This window comes from Lemur catta, chromosome 1 (assembly GCF_020740605.2).
Source record: "Lemur catta isolate mLemCat1 chromosome 1, mLemCat1.pri, whole genome shotgun sequence".
NCBI classification, from domain to species: Eukaryota; Metazoa; Chordata; class Mammalia; order Primates; family Lemuridae; genus Lemur; species Lemur catta.
The window spans coordinates 111,511,390-111,535,129 of NC_059128.1; the positions used below are offsets into that span (position 1 = coordinate 111,511,390).

Genomic DNA, 23,740 nt, shown 5'->3' on the forward strand with positions numbered 1-23,740 from the left:
CCAGCCTGCCCGGGCCTGCAGAGGGACCTGAAGCTTGAGATCATGTCACATTCCCCTCTGCAAACCCAGTCCCCAAAGTTCGTGCAGCAGGAGGCCACACGGAGACAGGTTCCAAATGGATTCTGGGAGTGACCTGCAGGGTTGCCTCAGAATGGCCTGCAGCCCCCTCTAATGGACCTTCCCCCCATCCCCTAGGAGCGAGGACGGTGCTGGCAAGAACGAGAAGAGTGAGAAAAGCACCGGGGTGAAGCGTAGGCTGAGCTGCCTCCGAAGTCGAGTCACCAGGCAGAAGGAGAAGGTGGGTGGGGGAGCTGCGCCAGGCGGGGGCCTCCCTCTTCCTTCCCAGCTTGGCAGGGTGCCCTTGACTCAGGAGCTCTGGGATTTTAGCCCCGGTGGAGGGGCAGGTCTGGGGCTGGATGCACAGGCATAAGAGGACCAGCCCCTGCAGAGGCCATCCTAAGCCCCACCTCCATCCTATGCAGGTGAAGAGCCCAGTACAACTAAAGGAGAAAGGCCAAGATGCTCGGGAGAAGCGAGAGTGTGTCAGCGGACACCAGCTGGTGCAAGGGACCTTCTTCAGCCACTCCAGCTGCTGCCCCCTGTGTGGCAAACCCTTCCTGAGCTCTGGTAAGTCCAGTGGCCCAATCCATCCCCCCCGATGGCAGCCACTTTCTCTTCTTCACTTCCTTTCAAGCATTCCTGTGGTCTCCTTAGCCCGTTCCGTTTCATCCTTGCCAAATGTGAGCAGACTTCAGGAGCGACCCAGGGCATCGGTCCCTGAGGGCAGGGGCGCTTTGGTTAACTCAAGACTGGCCAAATTCTCCTTAAGTCTCAGCTTTTGCCATTGCAAGACTCCTCCTACAAAACTTAGACTTGGCTGTGTAAGAGTTTGCAGGGGCTTCTGTGACAAAGTACCATGTCCTGCAGGGCTTGAACGTAGGGGATTTATTGCCTCACATTTCTGGAGGCTGGAAGTTTGAGATCAAGGTGTCAGCAGGGCTGGGCTCCATCTGAGGCACCAGAGAAGGGTCTGTTCCAGGCCTCTGTCCTGGCTTTGGGCAGTACCTTGTCCTGTGACTGCATAACTCCAGTCTTCACACTGCAGTCTCCCTGTGTGTGTGTGTCTGAGTCCTAACTTCCCCAGTCTACAAGGACACTAGTCATATTGGAGTAGGGACCCACCCTACTCCAATGTGACCTCATCTTATTTAATTACATCTGCGATGACCCTATTTCCAAATAAAGTCACATCCTGAAGGATTTGGGGGAGAAGGACTGTAATGTGTGAACTGGGAGAGGGGTGGATACAATTGAACTCAGAACAGACGGTTTTCTGCCCCTCCCGGGGCTCTTGGCAGTTGTGGGGTGAGGGTGGCCGCCGTCTCTGCTTAGGAAAGAGTACTGGATTCAAGAAATCCCAGATGGAGATGACTCTGGTCATTGCTGGTATTTGGAACTTTGCCTTTTTGAAAACCAGCTCTGCTTTGAAGGGAATGGACAGGAGGCGGCGGCAATTGCATGTTAGAAAAGATGTACGTGCAGTTTGCAGCGGGAATCCAAGCTGTGACCGTGGCAGGCAGGGCTCAGGCTGGTTCAAGGTTCCTGGACCTCAGCACTGTTGACATTTGGGGATAGACAATTTTTTGTCATCATCGGAGGGGGGCTGGCATCACCCTTGGCTTTCAACCAGTAAATGCCAGTAGTAACCTCTCTCCGCTCCCTCCTCCAGTTGTGACATCCAAAAATGTCTCCAGACATGGCCAAGAGTCCACCTGCATGGGTGGGAGCACAATTTCCCCAGGCAAGAATCAGTGGGGCTAATGAGATGGCGAACAGACCTCAGGATAAGCCTAGACCATGCAGCAAGAGCAACGTCACCCATGGGGCAGGTGCCTCCGAGTGACCTGAGCTGCAGGTTTTGCATTCCTTGACTTTACCTGCACCAGACACGGGTATTTTCCTTCTTTCTCATACATCCCTCTTTCTGGAGCACTGTTTTCCAGCTGTGGGACTGTGGGTGTCCCGCTGGTGGCTGCTGCTGTCATGGGTGTTCCCTTTTGAGCTTTCATTCCATCGGGCATTCCTCAACTGGCTTTGGAACCCCTGAGCTGGCAGAGGCTGGCGCGGGCTTTGCAAAGTCCTCAGTGCACTGCCAACTTCAGCATTTTGAAGTTCTTCATTTGACGCAGCAAGTGGCTTCCTGTTTCTCCTGGCATCCTGTTCTCTTCTGCGGGGGTTGGGGGCAAGGTTTGCTGATCTATCTTAGGCATATGATTCAAGGGGCAGGTGGGAGGTTGGAAGAAGGAAGGAGTGAAGGCAGAGATTTGGAACCAAAACTGCACACAGAGCTGGTGCCAGAACCAGGCTGAGCTAGTGTTCTCCCTTGGAAGATGGATACATACCCAATTCTATATCCTTCTAGTTTGTTAGATGCTTTAAATTTTGTTTTATTTATTTATTTATTTTAGAGATGGGGTCTTGCTCTGCTGCCCAGGCTGGAGGACAGTGGCATGATCATAGCTCACCAGAGCCTCAAACTCCTGGGCTTAAGCGATCCTCCCACCTCAACCTCCTGAGTAGCTGGGACAACAGCTGGGTGCATACACCCCCCCCCCGTCCTGTCACTCTTCTGGCTGCATACACCCCCCACCCCTTCCCGATCAAGAGGTGGAACCTTCCATCACTCTTCTGGCTGCATACACCCCCCACCCCCCACCAACATGCCTGGCTAAGTTTGTCATTTGTGGTGAAGATGGGGTCTCACTATATTGCCCAGGTTTATCTAGAACTCCTGGCCTCAAGCGATCCTCCCGTCTCAGCCTGCCATAGTTCTGGGATTACAGGCATGAGCCACTGTGCCTGGGCGATACTACATTATCTTTAATCGTCCTGTCTCCCCAGTCTCTCTGGTCTGTGAGAGTCTGTCTGTTTTTCCCTATTGTTCACGACTTCAAGATGGACAGTCTTGAGAAATACTAGCCAGGTATCTGGTACAATATCCCCCGATCTGGGTTTTTCTGATATTTTCTCATAATTAGACAGGGGTTATGGGTTTTTGGAATCTTCTTATCTCATCCTATCAGATGGGACATGCTGTCCACACGACATCCCTGGCAATGTTAACCTTAATCACCTGGTTAAGATAATGTCTGCCAGGTTACTATTTTTCCCTTTCCTTACTCTATTCTTTGGAAGTGAGTCACCATAGTGACTCTCAGGGTGATGTGAATTACATTCTTTCTCCTGGAGACATCATGTGATTTTCAGGACAACCCTTTGAGATCAAGGAAGATTTGAATTTGTGTAAAACAAATGATGTGTTAGGTCGGGTGGAGTGGCTCGCACCTGTAATCCTAGCACTTTGGGAGGCCGAGGCAGGAGGATTGCTTGAGGCCAGGAGTTTGAGACCAGCCTGGGCAACACAGTGAGACCCCCATCTCTACAAAAAATAGAAAAATCAGCTGGATGTGGTGGGTGTAGTCCCAGCTACTCAAGAGGTTGAAGCAGGAGGATCACTTGAGCCCAGGAGTTTCAGGTTGTAGTGAGCTATGATGATGACACTGTGTACTCCAGCCTGGGTGACAGAGCAAGACCCTATCTCAAAGGAAGGAAGGAAGGAAGGAAGGAAGGAAGGAAGGAAGGAAGGAAGGAAGGAAGGAAGGAAGGAAGGAAGGAAAAGAGAGAAAGGATGTGGGTAGCACTTAGCATAGTGTGTCCCTCTGCTCTGACCATGGCCCCCCCTCCACACCTGTGCCAGGGCCAGAACACCTGAGTCTCATTCCCAACAGGCTGAGAACAGGGACTCCCCAGCTATGACTTGGCACAGGCCTACCTGCCATCAGAGGTATTCAAAGCCAGACCTTACTGTCTGTCCTGTAGGGGCAACGACCTCACAGTAAGTTAAACAGAACAGAGAATGAGTCACACCTCAGGTAATTAGGGAAGGTGGGTCTCCATGGTAAGGCAGGGACGCTTTCTCAGCGACCAGCCCCCTTGACCAAACACCATTCCAGGCAGTCCTGTTCCAGGATGTGACCTTTGTGGTTGTCCACGGTCTGATTCTGTCTACCCCTCCACCCTTCCTTCTCTCCCACTACTCAGTCACCCTGAGGTCTCGTGGCTGCCTGTGCACACCACCTGTGTGTTGCTCATTCATTTTCCAGAACTCCCTCTGCTACCTGACTCTTACCATGTAAGACAAAGCACAGCCCCACCCCCACCCCACCCAGGAAGCCGGAATTAGGCTGGATGAGTCTGAATGTCTCTTTGGCCAGTTGCTCTCAGCTGAGGGCCATTTTGTTCCTGCCCCAGGGGACATTTGGCAATGTCTGAGGCATTTTTGCTTGTCAGGACCGGGCAAGCTACTGGCATTTGGTGGGTAGAGGCCAGAGATGCTGTTCAACATCCTCCAATGCACAGGACCCCCCAACCACCACCTGGTTACTGCCTAACTGCCCCACCTGTGGGGGATCCGGCCTGAACAAGCAGCCTCAAGGCTGGGATGTCTGATGGTACCTGAGGGGATGCTGGTGCTGGGGGACAGCCTCTGGCCTGTCCACACTTGTCAAATAGCAGCTTGTGTGTAGGTGTGGATGGGGGGATCTGGCACGTGTTTGGCATATGTCTAGCAAGTGTTTCAGCACCTGTTTGGGGGTATCTGTCAGCATCTGTATTGGGAGTCTGTGGTGTGTATTTTGGGGTGTCTGATGGACCCAGGGGAGATGTTTGACATATTTTGTGACACCTGAAAGAAAGCTTGTTTTGGGTATCTGATGGCACCTGCTCGGGTGTCTGATATGTTTGGGGTATTTGGTCGCACCTATGTTGGGGTGTCTGAGACCACCTGAGAGGTCTATGACTCATTTTTTCCCCAGACCCACCTTTCTGGAGTCTAAGCTGCCCCTTCTTCACAAGCGACAGACCCCACCCTTTTCATTTCTTGGTGGCCCCCCTCAGGCTTCCCACCACCAGAGGCGTCCCCATTAGCGACCCCTAACCCCAACGAGCCTCCAGGAGCCCGGTGACACTCCTCCTCCGCGCACCTGTTGATTGCTCCAAGGCACCCCCCCCCCCCCGCGATCCCCGCCGAGAAATCCCCTAACTCCGCTGTCCTCCGCAGGACAACCTCTCCAGCCCTGCTAATCACTCAGGCCTCCGTTGACGCCCCCAACCCCGCTGATCTCACCTCAGGGTTCCCGCCAACCCCGCTGTCCCCCCAGAACTCCCCAAGCCTTGGGGTGCCCAGGCCCTCATTGACCTCCCCCGCAAAAAATCCCCCCAACTCCGGTGACCCGTCCCTAAACGGTCGCCCTCACCCTCGCCGCAAGTACCTTGTCCCTTCAGTCCCCGCGCCCCCCAGAAGGCCTAGCGGACGCCCCCACCCCGCCCCCAGGGTTCGGTGGGATAATACGAAGTCCCCCGGGCGACCGCCCCGCCCCAGGCCCCGCCCCCTCCCGGGCCCCGCCCCCAGCCCCCCCCGGGGGAGGTGCCGCGCACGCGCCGCTTATCCTCCGCGGCTTCCCGCTTCCGGCTGCCAGCTGCGGGTGGCTGCGGATCCGGGGAGGCCCCGCGGAGGCGGCGCTGGCGCTGGCGGTGGCGGCGGCTGCCAGAGCGGCCGAGGAGTGGGCGGAGAGCTGCCTGCAGGCGACCCGGCCGAGGTGAGGGCGGCGGGGCGGTCCGGAGGAGAACGGGGCTCGGGAGGGAGGCCTCGGCTCCCCACCTCCCACCGGGGGCGGCCGGGGGCGCGGGACCTTCCCCCAACCCCGGGCTGCCTCGGGGCCTCCCGCCGGGCCCCGGTGCGCTCCCCCAGGCAGGTGGGCGGGCGCTCCGGTTCAAGCTGCCCTTTCAATGCATGGGGGTTCCAGGTGGCCAATGCAGGGTGCAGGCGTGCAGACGATGCCCGCCGGCCCTGTTCGAGCCCCAGCCACCCCTGGGGCGCTGCAGCCTCCCCTCCTCCAAGAGAGGAGAGGGAGAAAGGTCACTCGGGCTGCAGCCTGTGCTCCTCGTTCAGGAGTGCCTGGGGCAAGACCAGGGATGGAGTGATACCCCACACACACTGCACCCAACACGATAATACTTCCGGCCTTCCCAGGAGAACCCTCACACCCCGGAGCAGACGTCCTCTTCCCTGCCAGGGAGCTTTTGGGTACAAAAAGGTGCGAAGTGTGTGTGCTTTCGGTCTTTCTGACTCCTCTATTCCAGTTTCATTTTTGCATAAGTACTCAGCTGGTGCGTTCATTGCGGACAGGAATGAGAAGCGTTTCCTTGGTCCTTGTGTGTTGTGTAACAGCTGTAATCTCTTTACCTGTTGCTCTGTTGAGATGGAAGCTGTAGAAGGGATGGCTGGCCAGGAGGGTAAAAAGTTTCTTGAAATCTTACCAGCAAAGAACACAACTTTCCCTCCCTTGCTCAGTTTTCGGGGAGGTGGAACTCCAGCCAGTAGCTTTGAAGGGCCCCTTCTCTTCTGGTTGACCAGAAAGAGTTCGCCACAGTGGACAGCCCGATGGCCAAGGGCGACTGGGTTCTAGTCCCAATTACACCACCTGTTAACCATGTAACCTCGCTAAGCCTCATCTTTGAAGTGGGAATGAGGATTGGTAGGGGATTCTATGAGATAATCTGTGCAAGGTGCATGGCAGAAGTGCCTGGCATATGGTGAACTCTCAATCAGTGTTATATATCCTGTGTGTATGTGCATGCTCTCAGAACTGTATTTTGAGGTTGAGATTCCAAGTAATAAAAAGTCTGGAAAATTTGAGCATCTCGGTTGTTGTTTGGACTGGGCTTAGGTTTATGTGTTATCAATGTTTGCTAACAAACTCTTCTGAGGAAAAAAAAATGAGGGTATTTGTTCTGGAGCAAATAAGCACAAACAGCTAGAAGGCATAATAAGTTTCATTCTTGCAAACATAATTCATTTTGGTTTTGTATAGCTTATTTTTATTTTTTTCTGAAATTGGTGTGACTTTACTTTTTAAAAAAATTTTTTAATTGACAGATAACTTATGAGTACTTATGCAAATTGTATATATTTATTGTGTACAACATGATGTGTTCTTGAAAAATGCAAGAGGAGTGATGTTAAGTGCTCTCAACACAAAAATGATAACTATGTGGAGTGATGCATTTGTTATTAAGCTAGATTTAAGCATTCCGTGATATATATATGTATTTCAAAGTTTGTTTTATTTTCAAATGGCATAACTTAGAGGAATGGAAAAGAGATTCTTTGATTGTTTTCTCTCTTTTTTTCTTGATTTAAGAATGCTCCTACTTTGAATTGTGCATACATTGTTTCTGGCATCAGCAGTGGTATAATTTGCATTCTTGTCACACAGTAGCAATTATGGCTGCAAAGCCATCGTCCACCAGGTCTGTGGTGACCAGCTCAGCCTCCCTAGATGTTTACCCTCCACATGTTTAACATAGTTCTGATCCTGTGTCAAGGTCTCCTTCATTCTCACTAATCCTGGGTCATGTTACCGTTTCTTCAAACTCCATCTGTGACTTTCAAAACATTTTCCTCTCTAGCTCTCTTAAATAATTTAAAGCCCAGAGACCTTTATTAAGTCTAACCAATGGTGGTTTCTTTGTTATTTGTTAGATGAACTTTCCTTTCCCCCTCCCCCATTGGTCAAGAGCTACTGTGTTTTGAAAACCTTCTCTCCAGGTGCAAAACAATTCCAGTTGAGGCTCTAGAGCTGCCTGTAGGAATTTTCTGTGGAGTAGGAATGTGGCCGACCAGGTGAGGGAGGAAAACTGGTTAAAATAATGTCCTCCTCGAGGTCTAAGTGACTTGACCCTTGCAGTTGGACACATTCTTTGTTGTTCAAATTAAGTCGTGTGTAAACTAAATTTAGCTTGTTTGCTTCTTTGCTTTTGCTCATGGATAGAGTCATAGTTTCAACTGAATATAGAATTTTAGTTGATTGTGTTTAAAGTATCAGACACACTGATTTATGATCATATCTTGAAATAAAAATATTCTAAAAGTTTCACTAAGAGTATACATTTAACACACTGTGGATGGTTACATTTTAAATTCATGTCACTTTTTAAAATAATATAGCAGCATTATTGAGATATAATTCATATATCATAAAATTCACAGTTTTAAAGTAGTGTTTTTCAGTGTATTCACAGAGTTAGGCAACTGTCATGGGTATGTATTAAATAATTCCAGTGTATCTTATCAGGTTGTCATTCGTGTGGGTGGGATTCAGGAGGAGAGAAAAATCAAAAGAAAGATTCAGGTCTGAGCCAGCGACCCCTCCATTGCAGTGCGGATGGGAGCAGGGAAGGATGACATCAAATTACTTGGCAGGAATCTAGTCTTATCCTGCTTTGCAAGGACATCTAGCAACGTGCTGGTTACGGATAACTGATTTGCTAAGGTTCATTAGAAGAGTGAGATTGCATTGAGAGAGAATAATAAATCAAGAAGTCATTTACAGTAGGGCTTAGCAGTCTCCGTAGTCGCTTTACAAGGGTGAAATGGACAGTGACTGATCGGATACAATGGCAGCCAGAATTTAAGCATCCTTGGCTGTTAGAAGCAGTGAGGGAGTGAGCTCTGCGATGCTCACCGTGCCAGGTGTGGTGATTCATGGTAGGTTCTTGTGACTCTTCGTGGTATCCACTTGGGGGCTCCTAACTGGAGATTTTTAAGAGTGATGGGAAGATGGAAAAATTGGGACCCACTTGCACTGCTGGTGGGAATATAGAATTGTGAGCTGCTTTGTGAAACGGTCTGGCAGTTCCTCAAAAGCTTAAACATAGAATTAACGTGTGGCCTAGCATTTCCGCTCCTAAGTGTATGCCCAAGAGAAATGACAATGCTGGGCTACATAAAAACTCGTGTCTGAATGTTCATAGCAGCGTTGTTCAGAATAGCCAAAAAGTGGAGACAGCCCACAGGTCCGTCATCTCAGGAATAGATAAGTAAAACATGGCCAATCCACACAACGGAATATTACTCAGCAATGAAAAGGAGTGAAGTTCTGATATGTGGATGAACCTTGGAAACACCGTGCTCAGTTTAAGAAGCCAGTCCTAAAAGGATACACGTTGTATGATTCCATTTGTAGGAAATATCTGGAAGCGGCAAATCCATAGAGACAGAAAATGGATTCATGGTTGCCAGGAACTGAGCAGGGGATCATGAATGGGGAGTGACTGCTGATGGGGATGGGACTTCTTTTTGTGGGTAATGAAGACATTCTAAAATTGATCATGGTGTTAGGTGTACAACTCTTTGAATATACTAAGAGCCATTGAATTCAACACTTCCAAAGGGGGAATTGTGTGATATGTGAATTCTGTCTCAATTAAGCTGTTAAAAACGAGAGAGATGAGATGAAAACTAGCAGCGCAGTGGCGATGGCTCTGGGCATGGGACAGGATTTTAAGGAATGGATTGAGACTGGGTAGCCAGAGGCCTGTTAGGAGATGTCCCGGACAGATACAAGAACAGTATGGAGAGAAGGCAGAATCCAGACGGAGTTAAAGGCAGATGCGGTGGGCCTTAGTTGTCAGTGTGGCAGGGACGAATCTCTTCCAGTGACTCCAGCAGGTGGGGGGTACTGGCTGGGTAGATGGTGAGGCCACAGGTCATCAGCCAGTAGAGCTCCTCTGATGCAGCGTGGGCTCCCTGCAGCTTGTAAATGCTGCTGTCCATTGGCATGAGTGCCTTGGGCCCCTCTCTAAAGTCATCTTGGGCTGGGCGCCATGGCTCACACTTGTAATCCCAGCACTCTGGGAGGCCCAGGTGGGAGGATCGCTTGAGATTAGGAGTTCAAGACCAGCCTGAGCAAGAACGAGACCCCATCTCTACAAAAAAAACCAAAAAAAAAAAAAAAACCCAGAAAATTTAGCAGGGTATGGTGATGTGTGCCTATAGTCCCAGCTACTCGGGAGGCTGAAGCACGAGGATCACTTGAGCCCAGGAGTTCGAGGCTGCAGTGAGCTATGATCGCACCACTGCACCCCAGCTTGGGCAACAGAGCAAGACCCCATCTCTTAAAAAAATAATAATAATAATAAAAATAATAAATTGAAAAATAAAGTTATCTTGCACTGGAGAGATAAAAAGCTGTGTCCCCTGCCCCTGGATCAAGTATCTCTTTTCCCAGTCTCCATCCCATCCCAAATTCTTTCAAGGCTCAAGAACACTAAAGAGAAGCCCTTCAGAGCCCGTCAGGGACCCTGAGGTTATAGTGCTTTGGGTTGGAGGGGGACAGGGGCAGAAGGAGAGTGATCTGTGTTTAGGACACAGTCACTGCCTGCCAGAGGTTATTGGGAGAGGAAGGAACAAGGAAAAGAACCTGACAGCCGAGTGCCTCAAGATCCACCTAAATAAAAATGGAGCAAACCTGACAGCAGAACGTCATCTGATCGATGTGCTTATGTAACTAGAGGCAGAAGCCTCTAGTGGCTCCCATGTCCTTGCAGGTCTTGGGGCTGCCCTGTCCACTCCCAGCAGGCACCAGCCATCTTGTCCCAGCCCCGGCACATTGTGCATAGAGGGTGGAGTGTCCCTGCAGAGACCAGAGGGGCATAAGGGTCTCTCCTCTGTTCTGTAATTTATAGCTGGCCTCTCACACCACTTTGATCTTGTGACATCATCATGACCGGTGTGGTAGGCAGAATAACAGCCTCCAAAAGATGGCCACCTCCTAACTCCCGAGTACCCAAATCTGTTCCCTTACACTGCAAAATGGACTCTGCAGATGGGATTGAATTAAAGACCTCGAGATGGGAGGTCATCCTGGATTATCTGGGGGCCCCAGTGTCATTACGGGGTCCTCACACGAGGAGGCAGAGAGACTGGAAGATGCTGCTCTGCTGGCTCTGAAGTGGGAGGAAGGGCCCTGAGCCCAGGGATGCACCCAGTTTTCTTCTTTGATGCTTGAAAGTTCAAACTTCCAACCTGACTTGGGAGCCCCAACACCTGCCCCACCTCACCTCCTCTTCCACCCTTTCCTTCTGCTGTGGAGGCTTCTGACACCCCAGCCGGCTGCGGTCCTTCCTCCTTCTCTGACCCGCCCGCGGCCCCTTCTCCTGCCGGTGAGCTGGGCCCCAGGAGCACAAAGGTGGCAGCACACAGCGTGCCGAGGGCAGCTCCAGTGCCCTTCTCTGGTGTGGCAGATGCCCCTTAAACTCTCTCCTCGGTTTCCTCATCTGTAAAACTAGAAACCTAACAATGCTTCTTACTTCATAGGGTTGTTATGGTTTGTGGGGTGCTCAACAGGGTTAGGGAGTGTTCGTTCCTTCATTCGTTCATTGTTTAAACTTCTTAAAAATGAAGAGCAAACACAGCAGTTGGCTCCAGAAATTTGAGGAATAGTTGTGAGTCGCATCTTATAGATGTGTGCCTTTAAATCAGCTCTCTCTGGCTTGGAGGGTCAGAAAGATAAAACTCCCTTTTGGTGTGTCCCCCTATCCCAGAATTTTCCAAAAGCTTCAATCAAAGGGAGTGATGGCCAAGCGTCCCCACCTGCTGGGGACAGGCCAGTTGTCACAGAGTCAGCCTTGCTGCTGCTTTTTAAAAGTGGGATATTATAATTCACATAACATAAAATTCACCCTTTTATGATATACAATTCACTGTGTTTTAGGGTATTCCCAGAGTTGTGCAGCCATCAGCACTGTCTAGTTCCAGAACATTTTCATCACCCCACAAAGAAATCCCACAGCCCTTGACTGTCACTCCCCACTCCCTGCCCTCCCAGCCCCTCACAACCCCGACCCTGCTTTCTGTCTCTGGACTTGTCTGTTCCGGACATTTTGTTTCAGTGGAATCCTACAAAAGGAGCCTACAGTGTATTTGGCCTTTGGCATCTGGCTACATTTGTTGAGCATAAAGTTTGCAAGGTTCGTCCACATTGTCACCTGAATGTAGCTATTCTTAATCTGTAACAATAGAAATGTTGAAGGTATAGTGGGGTGGGGGGCACCATGGCAGAGGCTGCCCTGGGGCCGTTTCACTCAGTTGGACTGACCTTGTGTCCTGATGCTTGTAGATTTCTTCGTCCTGGCTCCAGGGAGATGGTTAGTTGGTTCGTTAGATGCTTGAGGGGCAACACTGAGGATCCCTGTCCCGGAGATTTTAATAACGAGGATACCTTTCTGTCGTGATGCGAAGACAGGGGCCTCTGGGAGTCTTCATAGCTGCCTCAGATGGGTGCGTTTCATTTTGACTGTGACTGTCACAGAAATGAGCATTTGACACAGTGACCCAATAAGTACCCGCGCGCGCGCGCGCGCACACACACACACACACACACACACACACGACAGAACTCAAAGTTTTACCAAAGAACGTTTATCTTCATTACACACAACAGACTCTGGTATTTTCCATTCTATTTTATTTTGTGGACGACAGTCTTTGCAACAGGCTGAAGGGTCACAGGCCACAATGTCAAAGCGCTGCCTCGGTGTCCCTGCACACTTAGGTAATGTTTAGAAAAGGTGGAGCACTTGATGCCACAGTGAATAGCTTTGGCTTTCAAGGAACTTTGTTTCCCAGGGCTGCTGTAGCAGATCGCCAGCAGTGTGGTGGTTTAGAACAACAGAGATCGGTCCTCTCACAGTTCTGTTGAGATCTGAAATAACAAAGGTTTCTGCAGGGCTTCCCCCGAAGGCTCTGGGGAAGAATTCTTTCTCACCTTTCCCAGCTTCTAGAAGGTAGCCCCAGGGATCCATCACTGGCTTGTGTCTGCCTCACTTCACTGTCTACCTCGAGGGTCCCTTGGCGCCCCCTGTGTGTCTTTCTCTATATCTGTGTCTCTCCTTGGATCTCGGGCTCACCCTAAATCAAAATTTCATCTTGAGACCCTTAGCTCATGACCTCTGCACAGGTTCTGTTTCCAAACAAGGCCACATTCTGAGGTTCTGGCTAGACTTGGATTTGGGGGGGACACTATTGCAGCCACCACAGGAACCTTCTCTTTTTAGTGACTTGCAGATGAGAACAAGTTTACAAGTATCACTGCTCATCTCTTAAGTTCTTTACAACATGTATCATTTTCCCATGTTTTGAAGTTAAAGGAAGTGTTGAACATTGGCTTACTCTTTGGAACCAGTTAATTGCAGAAAGGAAAGAGGAGTTGCAGGAGAACTCCTAGGTGATTTTTGGGAAGCTTCTAAATGTGAATTCTCTGTGAATATGATTTGCTATAAAGTATATATAGGCGCCTGATATTATAAGCTATCAAATGTTTGGCCATTCGCCTGTACTCTGTATAATTTACTTCTTCCCCATGCATTCAAACACCATTTTCCTCAAATACAAAAGCTTTGTGGATTTGGGGGTGGGGGGAATCGGACCATCTGCACCTACCCCTGTACCTAGTCGACAATCTGACCTTGAGACACGGGACATGTTAAAATATATTCAAGCTCACACCATTGCAGTTCTAAAAGGAATAATAATGAAGGTCTTGGCAAGGTTCTGGAAATTTCCTGATGTAGGAGCTGGTTGCTGACTTGAATTAATAGCTATTAGCCGCCATACTTAGGATGGTAGAGACCTTGACGTGCTCAGAAACCAACCCTGTTGCTACCTGTTTGCTCCCAGCATAGGCTATTTCAGGGCTCTGGAATTCAGTAATGACTTGGCATAGTTAATTCACTTTGCTGCTTCCCTTATCCCAGTCCCTTCTGCATGTCAGGGGTAGCAATGAGAGTTCACATGCCACTTGGGCCCGGCTGGGTGCCTTTTGATTCTTGGGAATGGGCCCTCCCTTCCAGAACAAACCAATTAGATACAGTAGTCTGGGGATTGGCAAACTTTTTTCCATAAAGAGCCAGGTAGTTGGCCGGGCACGGTGGCTCACACCTGTAATCCTAGCACTCTGGGAGGCTGAGGCGAGCGGATCGTTCAAGGTCAGGAGTTCGAGACCAGCCTGAGCAAGAGCGAGACCTCCATCTCTACTAAAAAGTAGAAAGAAATGATCTGGACAACTAAAAATATATAGAAAAAATTAGCCAGGCATGGTGGCACATGCCTGTAGTCCCAGCTACTCGGGAGGCTGAGGCAGGAGGATCACTTGAGCCCAGGAGTTTGAGGTTGCTGTGAGCTAGGCTGACGCCACGGCACTCTAGCCTGAGTAACAAGACTCTGTCTCAAAAAAAAAAAAAAAAAAAGAGCCAGGTAGTAAATATTTAGGTTTTGCAGACCACACAGCCTCTACTCAACTGGAAAGCAACCACAGACAACATGTGAGCAAGTGGGCATGGCCACATTGCAATAAAACTTTATTGACAAAAACAGGTGGCCAGCCCACAGCACCTGCAGTAGACTAGTAATTTTTACAGTTGTGTTTCTGTGGCCATGACTGTCTGACTTTGTAAATTCAGCGAGGGACGTGAATTGGAGGATAGGAGACCCTCACCTGTCTCCTAAGCTCAGCAGGTGTTCCAGGTGTGCCTGTCCGTGGTGCTTGGAACATGCTTAGCAGTAGCTCTCCCTGAGGGGACATTGTGCTATGGTACCATTTCTAGGGGGATAATGATCTCTGATGGTATTTGCAAATAGAGGGGTGCGGACAGAGAGCTCAAGTTCCCCCAGGTGAAAACAACAAGACTGACAGTTGTTCCAGTCTCTCCTTTGTAAAAATTGGCCTTGGCAAGGCCCCTGTTGGGCAGGCGCTCAGACTGGAAATCCCTGCGTGGCATCTTTCTAAGGCTCACCTATGCTGACACCATTTCAGTTGTCTTCTTCCAGAGACACAGTGCCCTTGAATAATTTCCCAGCCCATTGAAGGCAAACAGGTTTTTTTCTGGCATTCTGCAGTGCCTGTTTTTTCTGCCCTGCCTCCCTGTTGCCAGTTACAGAGCGCTTTTTATCTGATGAAAGAGAAACCCACTGGCCCTTTGTCAAGTGTTTGATTTCCTCTGCCCTCCTTACGGCCACCTCTGCTAACATTTGCCCTTTATTTCCCACGTTAAAGTTGTTGGCTTTTTTTGGTTGGGTTTTTTTTTTTTTTTTAAATAAGGCCAGTGGGGTTTTCTGGAAGATTTCAGATGTGTTGTAGCTACACCTGAATTAATCTTTTCAGAATCAGTTGTTTTCATTAAAATGGTTTTCAGCCATGTCATTTTGATTTCCATAAGATCAAGTGAATTAACTTAATTGTTTAAAAGATGCCCAAGAGGAAAGCCAGCAGCCCTTCCTGGGAAGGCCTCAGGGTGTGACATTGTTTTGCTGGGACCCCCCTTACAGTTCAGCCTCTGGCTTTGTACCCAGAGTCAAGAGAAATACTGATTCACGAGGCATATGGTTTTTCCGAGTCTGGAACATCTGTGAATGACGTTGAAGGTCCCTCCATCCTGATACCAGAAAACAGTGTGACATTTATTTAAGCAAAAGGAAGCAGATAATCTCTAGGACAAGCCCGGGCAGTACAGGGCATCTCTGCCTGATTCTTGATCTTTGGCACATTCTTTTTTTCAGATATGTAAAAAATGGAGTTGCATGCCAAGCTTCTCTGTCGTTTCAGTCCCCTTCTGGTCTTGAGGCCATACCTCTGGCCTCCTGATCAGATTTGCCCCTTCTCAAACTCACGTCAAAAGTCCATTGCTAATGGTGGTTAATCACACCATTTAGCAGTGGTTCTTACTAGTTCATATTTGGTTAAAAAAAAAAAAAAAGTTCCGGGACACCTCTGCGTGGCCCCTTGTGGAGTAGTTAAACTTGTTTGCCAGAATGACTCAAAACACCAAATAGTGCAGCTTTTGGTCCCATGCCTCCATTAACCATCCTTGTCATTGGCCAGGGAGTTTTGATGTGTGACAGCTCAGAGGCAAAGACCTTCCAGGTGGAGGGGTGTGTTGGAGCTGATCTCTCGGAAGCCACCTGGGTCCTGTCACAGGGATGGCTGTCAGCGAAAGAGTGTCTTTTTGTGTTTACCTTCCATTATGGGGAATGTTAGGATCATGGGAGAACATCTAAGTCCAAGGTGGGTGAGGAGCAGCAGCCGTCAAGTCTCTGGCATTACTCGTTGCATCTTCCTATTAAACCATTTTAAGTGCACAGTTCAGTGGCATTAAGCACATTCACAGTCATGTGCAACTGTCACCACCCTCCATCTCCAGAACTTTCTCATCTTCCCAAACTGAAGCTCTGTCCCCGCGGAACACTAACTCCCCATCCTCCTCCCCAGCCCCTGGCACCCACCATCCTACTCTCCGTCTTTTGTGAATCTGAGGACTCTAGGGACCTCCTGTGAGTGGAATCACGCAGCATTTGTCCTCTTGTGACTGATTTATTTCACTGAGCATGATGTCCTCAAGGTTCATCTGTGTTGTAGCGTGTGTCAGAACTTCCTTTTTAAGGTTGAATGATATTCCATTGCGTGTGTGTGTGTCTGTGTCACATTTTGTTTATCTGTTGATGGACACTTGGGTTGTTTCCACTTTCTGACTGTTGTGAATAATCCTACTATGAATGGGTGTACAAGTACCCATTTGAGCCCCTGCTACCATTCTTTTAGACATACACCCAGAAGCAGAAGTGCTGAATCATGTGGTAATTCTATGCGGGACTTTTCGAGGAGCTTCCAGGCCACCTTCCTCAGCAGCCATACCATTTTACATCCCCACCAGCAGTGTACAAGGGTTCCAGTTTCTCTACATTCTTACTAGCACTTGTTATTGTCCATTTTTTAAAATTGAACCATCCTGGTGGGTGTGAAGTGGCATTTGTTGTGGTTTTGATATGCAATTCCCTAATGACTAGTGATGGTGAGCATTTTTCCCTTTGCTTATTGGCCATTTGTTTATCTTCTTTGGAGACATGTCTATGCAAGTCTCTTGCCCATCTTTGAATCAGGGTGTTTGTTTTTTATTGTTGAGTTAGAGGAGTTCTCTGCACTAGTTGCCTCTGACACTCTAAGGTCTTGCAAGAACTTGCAAGTGAGTCACCATGACCTTTGATGCCTCAGTCGGTAAACAGGGTTGAACACAGGGAAATAGAAGCATCTGATCAGGTCCCCAACCATATTCTTGGGGGCAGGATGAGAAACGCACAAATATTAAGATAGTTCCCAGCTAATCATCCTTCAGCCGGGCTCACAGCTAGGTGGATAGGAGTTCCCAAGGCTGTTAATTAGTGGGCTGCTGTCAACATAGTAGGAGGCTGCCTGCGGGTTCTGTCCTCTGCAGCCCTCTTGTTCTGTCATTTAACATGTAATTTAGAAAGATAAAGGTGTAGAAAGCTGGCTTATCAAAGCTGGAGATGACAGACAGCGGAGGGGTGGTCTTAATCACCGTGTGAGAGAGTCTGCAGCCGAAACAATTGGCTGGAGCCAGCGAGCCAGGAGTCAGTGCAGTGGAAGTTTAGATTCCTGTGCTTGGCTCTAAATCAGGGTTTCCAAACCTGGACACTGGACATTTGGAGCTGGGTCATCCTCTGGGGTGGGACCACTGCGCTGTAGGGTGTTGAGCAGTATACCTGGCCTCCACCCTGCCAGATGCCAGGAGCGCCCCTCTTCCCCCGAGGTGACAACCACAAATGTGTCCAGATACTGGGAGAGGGCCCTGGGAGCCAGAATGGCCCCTGGTTGAGAGCCGCTTTTATAAATAAGCAGCTACATAAATACGAACTGGGGAAATAGGACCTAATGACAGCTTCTGAGAAAATAACTTAGGGATTTCAGTTGATAATAAATAATACTAGTTCAAGCCAGTGGTTGCGATACAGCAGTCCTCCCCACTCCCCCAAAACCACTCGTGCAGTTTCGCTCTTCTGGTCCCAAGACCGCTTTTAGCAAAACAGGGACCCCAAGGACAGTGCATTCTGTCTCTTATCCCACTTAATCCCTGGGCGGCTCTGCAAAGCCGCCTCCCTAGCCCTGGAGTCTTGCTGGCTCCTGGTCTAACCAGCCCTGCCTTCCCTGGGCCCCTCCACGGTCCCCTCTGTCTCTCCCTACTTCTCCCCTACCCTGCAGGCCGGGCACCCCAACAGCCTCCTCGGCCATCCCCTTATGCCCGCCCGCAGTCCCTTCCAGGCTGCCCCCCGTGCTGCAGACATTGTTTCCAGAAGCAAAGCTCTGTCCATAAACCTTCCTGTGGCTTCAGGTTCAAGGAGAAAGTATGAGCTCTGAGGGCCCATGACAGAATCTTCCAGAACAAGTCATTCCTTGCAATGTGCTCTTTTGTTTCTCCTCTGGCAGGCCCCAGACCAGGCACCTCCTGGACATCCCCTCCTTCCCTGCAGCAAATAGTTAACGAGCACCAGCCACAGGGCGTGCCAGCAACGAGGACAGAGACCCCCCACCTCCGAGGAGTTTCCCTCTGCATAGACGTAAATACAGTCGAGCCTCATGATTCGTGGATTCCATGTTCACAAATTCACCCACTCACTAAAATTTCCCTGTGACCTCCAAAATCAATACTTTTGTGATTTATGCACGTGCCCAGGAGACCCCAGTGCTCACGTGCCCAGCTAAGGCTGAACCAGGTGGCACCCCACCTTCTTGTTTCAGCTCTTAATGCTGTAAATATGCGCCCTGTTTGAGGTCTGTGGAGTGCCAATTTTTTTGCATTTTTATGCTTTTTTTTATTTTTTATTTTATGTTTTAGAGACAAGGTCTCGCTCCCTTGTCCAGGCTGGAGTGCAGTGGCGCTATCATAGCTCACAGCAGCCTCGAACTTCTGGGCTCAAGCGATCCTCCTGCCTCAACCTCCCAAGTAACTGTCTTCTCAAAAGCTTAACTACTAATAGCTCACTGTTGACTAGAAACCTTACCGATAACATAAATAGTCGATTAACACAGATTTTATGTGTGATATGTATTCTATATTGTATTCTTACAGTAATATAAGCTAGAGAAAAGAAAATCATAAGGAAGAGCAAATATATTTACTATTCATTAAGTGGAAGTGGATCCCCATAAAGGTCTTCATCCTCATCTTCACTGCAGCCTACTGTGGGAAGGCTAAGGAGGAGGAGGAAGAGGAGGGGTGGGTCTTGCTGTCCCAGGGATAGCAGAGGCACGAGAAAATCTGAAGTGGACTCACACTGTTCAAGCCTGCATGTCTTGTTCAAGGGTCAACTGTATTTTGTTTTGCTTGTTTTTAAGCAACTTAAAGGTTTTCTGGAGCATTTGACTGAGTTTCATAGAAACAGTTAACTCTTTTGCACTCGTAGGTTCATGAGTTTGGGTAGCATTTTGTTGCTAAAGTGCATAACTGTAGTAGCCAGCAGCACTGGTGTAAATGGCTCTGGGGACATACAGAGTGACTCTAGGTAAGCAGAAGTTTCCAGAGGGCACTTGGCTCCGCCCTGATCTTGCCTGTCAGTGGAGAAGAGACTTCAGTTATGAGGTGCACCTGTTACATGGAAGATTCCTAAGAATGTGTCTCAAGATGAATGGCAAGACAGCTCGGGTCAAAACCAGCCTTTTGGCCGGGCACGGTGGCGCACACCTATAATCCTAGCACTCCGGGAGGCCGAGGCGGGAGGATCGCTCAAGGTCAGGAGTTCGAGACCAGCCTGAGCAACAGCAAGACCCTGTCTCTATTAAAAATAGAAACAAATGATCTGGACAGCTAAAAATATATAGAAAAAAATTAGCTGGGCATGGTGGCACATGTCTGTAGTCCCAGCTACTTGGGAGGCTGAGGCAGGAGGATCACAGGAGTCTGAGGTTCCTGTGAGCTAGGCTGATGCCACAGCACTCTAGCCCGGGCAACAGAGCAAGACTTTGTCTAAAAAAAAAAAAACAAGAAAAAACCCTAGCCTTTTACTAAATACTATTCTTTAGAATTCCGTCTTTAACTGCAGTTGACTCTTAATGTGTTTGAATGGAAAACACAGTATTGTTGGGATTTGAGACTCAAGTATATGGAGGGCCGGCTTTTCAAATATGTAGGACAACTGTACCCTCTTGTCATTTTCTTTGGATGTTCCAGCTGTTTCCGCACGTGGGTTGCTCCCAAATAGATGTTCCCAGCCTGGACGGTGATCCTGACGCCAGATGTGTTTTCAGCTGCCTTGAGGGCAGAGTACCAGAGTGTCCACAGGGAGAGCTCTGTTCTCCTTCCTACCTCTGTCCTCCTCTCCCTTCCTGTCCCACCTCAGTGGCCCAAACCAGACGTCTCCATCATCCTGGTCTCCTCCAACCCACCCTGTATTTAACGGCACCAAGCCCCACTGGTCCTGCTTCTGAACTCCTGCCCCGTCTTCCCACCTTCTGCCTTCCTTAAGGACTTTGTCACCTGGCACTCAGGCTGCCAAACTGGTTCCCTGCCTCCGTCATCTCTGCCCCCATGTAATCGCTTACCTGTCCTACCACCAGTTGCCTCTGTGACATTCGGGTCTAATCATGCCTCTCCCTCACCTAAAATCTTCACTGGTTCTGCGACAGGAAGTATGAGCACCATGGGGCAGTGCATGAGACACTGCACGTGCCCAGCCCAGCCTGCCTTTCAATCCTCCTGTCTGGCCACACTCCTGTCATGCTCCCTGCCTGTCCAGCCCCTGCCCATGGCCACCACCCCACTCTCTGTGCTTTAACCACCTTCCCCCCGAATATGCCATCATTCCCTTGTGTCACCTCTGCCCTTGCCCACCACCCTCCCTTCCAGTGGCTTTCTCCCATCATTCTTTTCTCCTAACGAACTCCTACTCATTCTCCAAAACCCAGTGTAGATGACCTCTTGACCTCCAATCCCCCAAGGCAGAATTACTCTCCTTCCTCCTGAAGACACTCCCAGCTCCTGCCACTGAAAATCCCATAATTGTTTGCTAACACACCACTACCTCCTTGATCACCTGGGCTCCTCCGGGCTGGGGATCCAGTCTCACAAAGACACCACACCATCATAATCACAACAAGATGTGTTTTAACTTTTCTAAACAGATTTGTAAATGATTTTTTTTTTGTTTTTGAAACATGGCCCATTTGCAAGCCATGACTGCCTAGACGATGCAGACAGGCCCTGTTTACTCCACATCCTAGTGTGTCGGCGTTTTGTGGTCCTGTCTGTGTTCAGGAAACGTTGTCAGGTCTTTCTTCAGTTGGGTGCTTCGGTATTAGAGTCTCACATGAGTGAGCCAAGAGTTGACCCCTTGCTCTGTTCCTGGACACTTTAGGTTTATTTCCTCATTTAATGTTCCCAAGAGTCCTATGAGGAAGGTACAATTCATTGCTTTTGCACAGGTGACTAAACCGTCTTAGGGGGACCAGCTGATTAATTGGCCAACATCACAGAGGTAGTAATAGCATGTGGCAGAGTTAAGATTCAAACCCCTGTTCTAGCCTGTAATCTCAGCATTCTGGGAGGCCCAGGCAGGAGGATCACTTGAGGTCAGGAGTTCAAGACCAGCCTCAGCAAGAGCAAGACCCTGTCTCTACTAAAAATAGAAAAATTAGCCGGGTGTTGTGGTGTGTGTCTGTAGTCCCAGCTACTTAGGAGGCTGAGGCAGGAGAATCGCTTGAGCCCAGGAGTGTGAGGTTGCTGTGAGCTAGGCTGATGCCACAGCACTCTAGCCTAGGTGACAGAGTGAGACTCTGTCTCAAAAAAAAGAAAAAAAAAGCAAGCCATATGAGAACTCATGCACTGTTGATTCGGGGAGAGACATCAAACATAGTGGCCATCTACTTTGAGCTCTTTTTAACTTTTATTTTGAAATAATTTTTGGTTGACAGATGATTTTTTTAAGAGACTGTGGGGAAAGTTCCCATATACTCTCCACCCAGCTATCCCTAATGTTAACTTTTTTTTTTTTAAATTATAAAAGTCCTATGACCATTGCAGGAAATTTGGAAAATAGAAAGATAAGGGAAAACACATATAACCTCACGATTTGTGATAACCACTTTCCAGGGTTTTCTTTCTTTCTGTATATATATATATATATATTTTTTTTTTTTTTTTTTGAGACAGAGTCTCGCTCTGTTGCCCGGCTAGAGTGAGTGCTGTGGCGTCAGCCTAGCTCACAGCAACCTCAAACTCCTGGGCTTAAGCGATCCTACTGCCTCAGCCTCCCGAGTAGCTGGGACTACAGGCGTGCGCCACCATGCCCAGCTAATTTTTTCTATATATATTTTTAGTTGGCCAGATAATTTCTTTCTGTTTTTAGTAGAGACGGGGTCTCGCTCTTGCTCAGGCTGATCTCAAACTCCTGACCTCGAGCGATCCACCCACCTCGGCCTCCCAGAGTGCTAGGATTACAGGCATGAGCTACTGCGCCTGGCCCCTATTTTTTTTTTTTTTTTTTAGACAGAGTCTTGCTCTGTTGCCCGGGCTAGAGTGCCATGGCATCAGCCTAGCTCACAGCAACCTCAAACTCCTGGGCTCAAGCAATCCTTCTGCCTCAGCCTCCCAAGTAGCTGGAACTACAGGGGCGTGCCCCCATGCCTGGCTAATTATTCTATTTTTAGTAGAGATGTGGTCTCTCTTTTGCTCAGGCTGGTCTCGAACTCCTGAGCTCAAGTGATCCTCCCACCTTGGCCTCCCAGAGTGCTGGGATTACAGGCGTGAGCCACCGTGCCCAGCCCAGGGTTTTCTTTCTTGAGCCAGATTTCTCCTGTGAGGTTGCCCTCACTAGCGCAGCCCTTTGGAACAGCAGTTTGGTGATACATATCTAAGTCAGAAAGCATTCCTAACCTTTGCCCTTGCAATCCTGTCTCACAGGGACTCGTAGATGAAATCAGAATGTATCAAACGTACAGCAACAGGGAGATGATTAAAGCGATACTTCCAAAGACCATAGCAACATGAGACGTTTGTGTGTTCACTGCGATTATAACTATAAACACATACGCCCATGGCAGTAAACACAGGGACGTAGAGACATTTGTAAATGATGGTGAGAGCATTGCTTGATTTTTAATTTAACTTTAATTTTTCCTTTTTTAAATTTTAAGTCGACTCTTTTGTACTGTCCATTAAGAAGGATCAAACCAGGTAACAGTGATATAGGTGACATTTTTTTTGTGAGCCCTTATCAGTATTTCCTGAGGACATTCCCTACCAGGCAAGAATCTTTGCAGGTGAAGAGTTTGTACATTTGTACTTTAAGACCATAATATGCAGCCGGGTGGTTTCATGCCCAAGAATGTTCCACTTTGTTCTTTTTTTTTTTTTTTACCCTAATCCCCATAAGATGACTCACCAATAGCAGTTGGCCTTAGTTACTTCTTATCTTTATTAAACAAGAACAATGCTGCTGGTATTAGACATTAATTTAGACATTAGGCAAGCATGGTGTACACCTGTAGTCCCAGCTACTCGAGAGGCTGGGGCAGGAGGATCACTTGAGTTCAAGACCAGCCTGGGTAACATAGGAAGACCCCATCTCTACAAAAAAAAATTTAAAAATTAGAGCACATAATGTCACAGAAATGATGCTGCACTGGTAGAGGGAACCTTGGATCAGAATGGAATGCTGCCACTGGGACAAAGGCCTTAGGTTAATATTTCCAGTTAGCAGCAAGCACATTTTGTACCACGAAGGAGCCCTCCTCTCTCGGAACGAGACTGGTCCTAGAAGGAAGAGTGACTTTGAATGGTTTTCAAGGCAAGTGTGGATTCTCACGGTGGACTCTAGTTTTCTTAGTTATGCCATCAAATTTTTTGATCATAGGTCACCTGGTCGTGTCGAGAGGTTCTGCAGAGAGGATCTCAGAGAGTTAAGTCTAAATTCTTGGGGTGAGGGAACCTGCAGGAGCTCGGTCAGGCCCTCCGGGGTTAGATGAGAACACAGATGACCTCACCTGCTTTTTCCTCC

At 48.7% G+C, this 23,740-nt stretch overlaps 1 protein-coding gene across 3 annotated transcripts in view; it reads left to right on the forward strand.

The window, feature by feature from the left end:
- ARHGEF18 (Rho/Rac guanine nucleotide exchange factor 18) overlaps positions 1-23,740 on the forward strand; it is an 81,306-nt gene that overhangs the window by 23,133 nt on the left and 34,433 nt on the right. For 2 of the 3 annotated variants that reach the window (XM_045547212.1, XM_045547205.1), the window contains 2 exons: positions 196-298; positions 483-627. In XM_045547212.1, the coding sequence (XP_045403168.1) occupies positions 196-298; positions 483-627 (248 nt within the window). Of the gene's footprint in view, positions 1-195; positions 299-482; positions 628-5,527; positions 5,658-23,740 lie in introns of those variants that run through there. The other variant, XM_045547221.1, reaches the window with a different exon arrangement.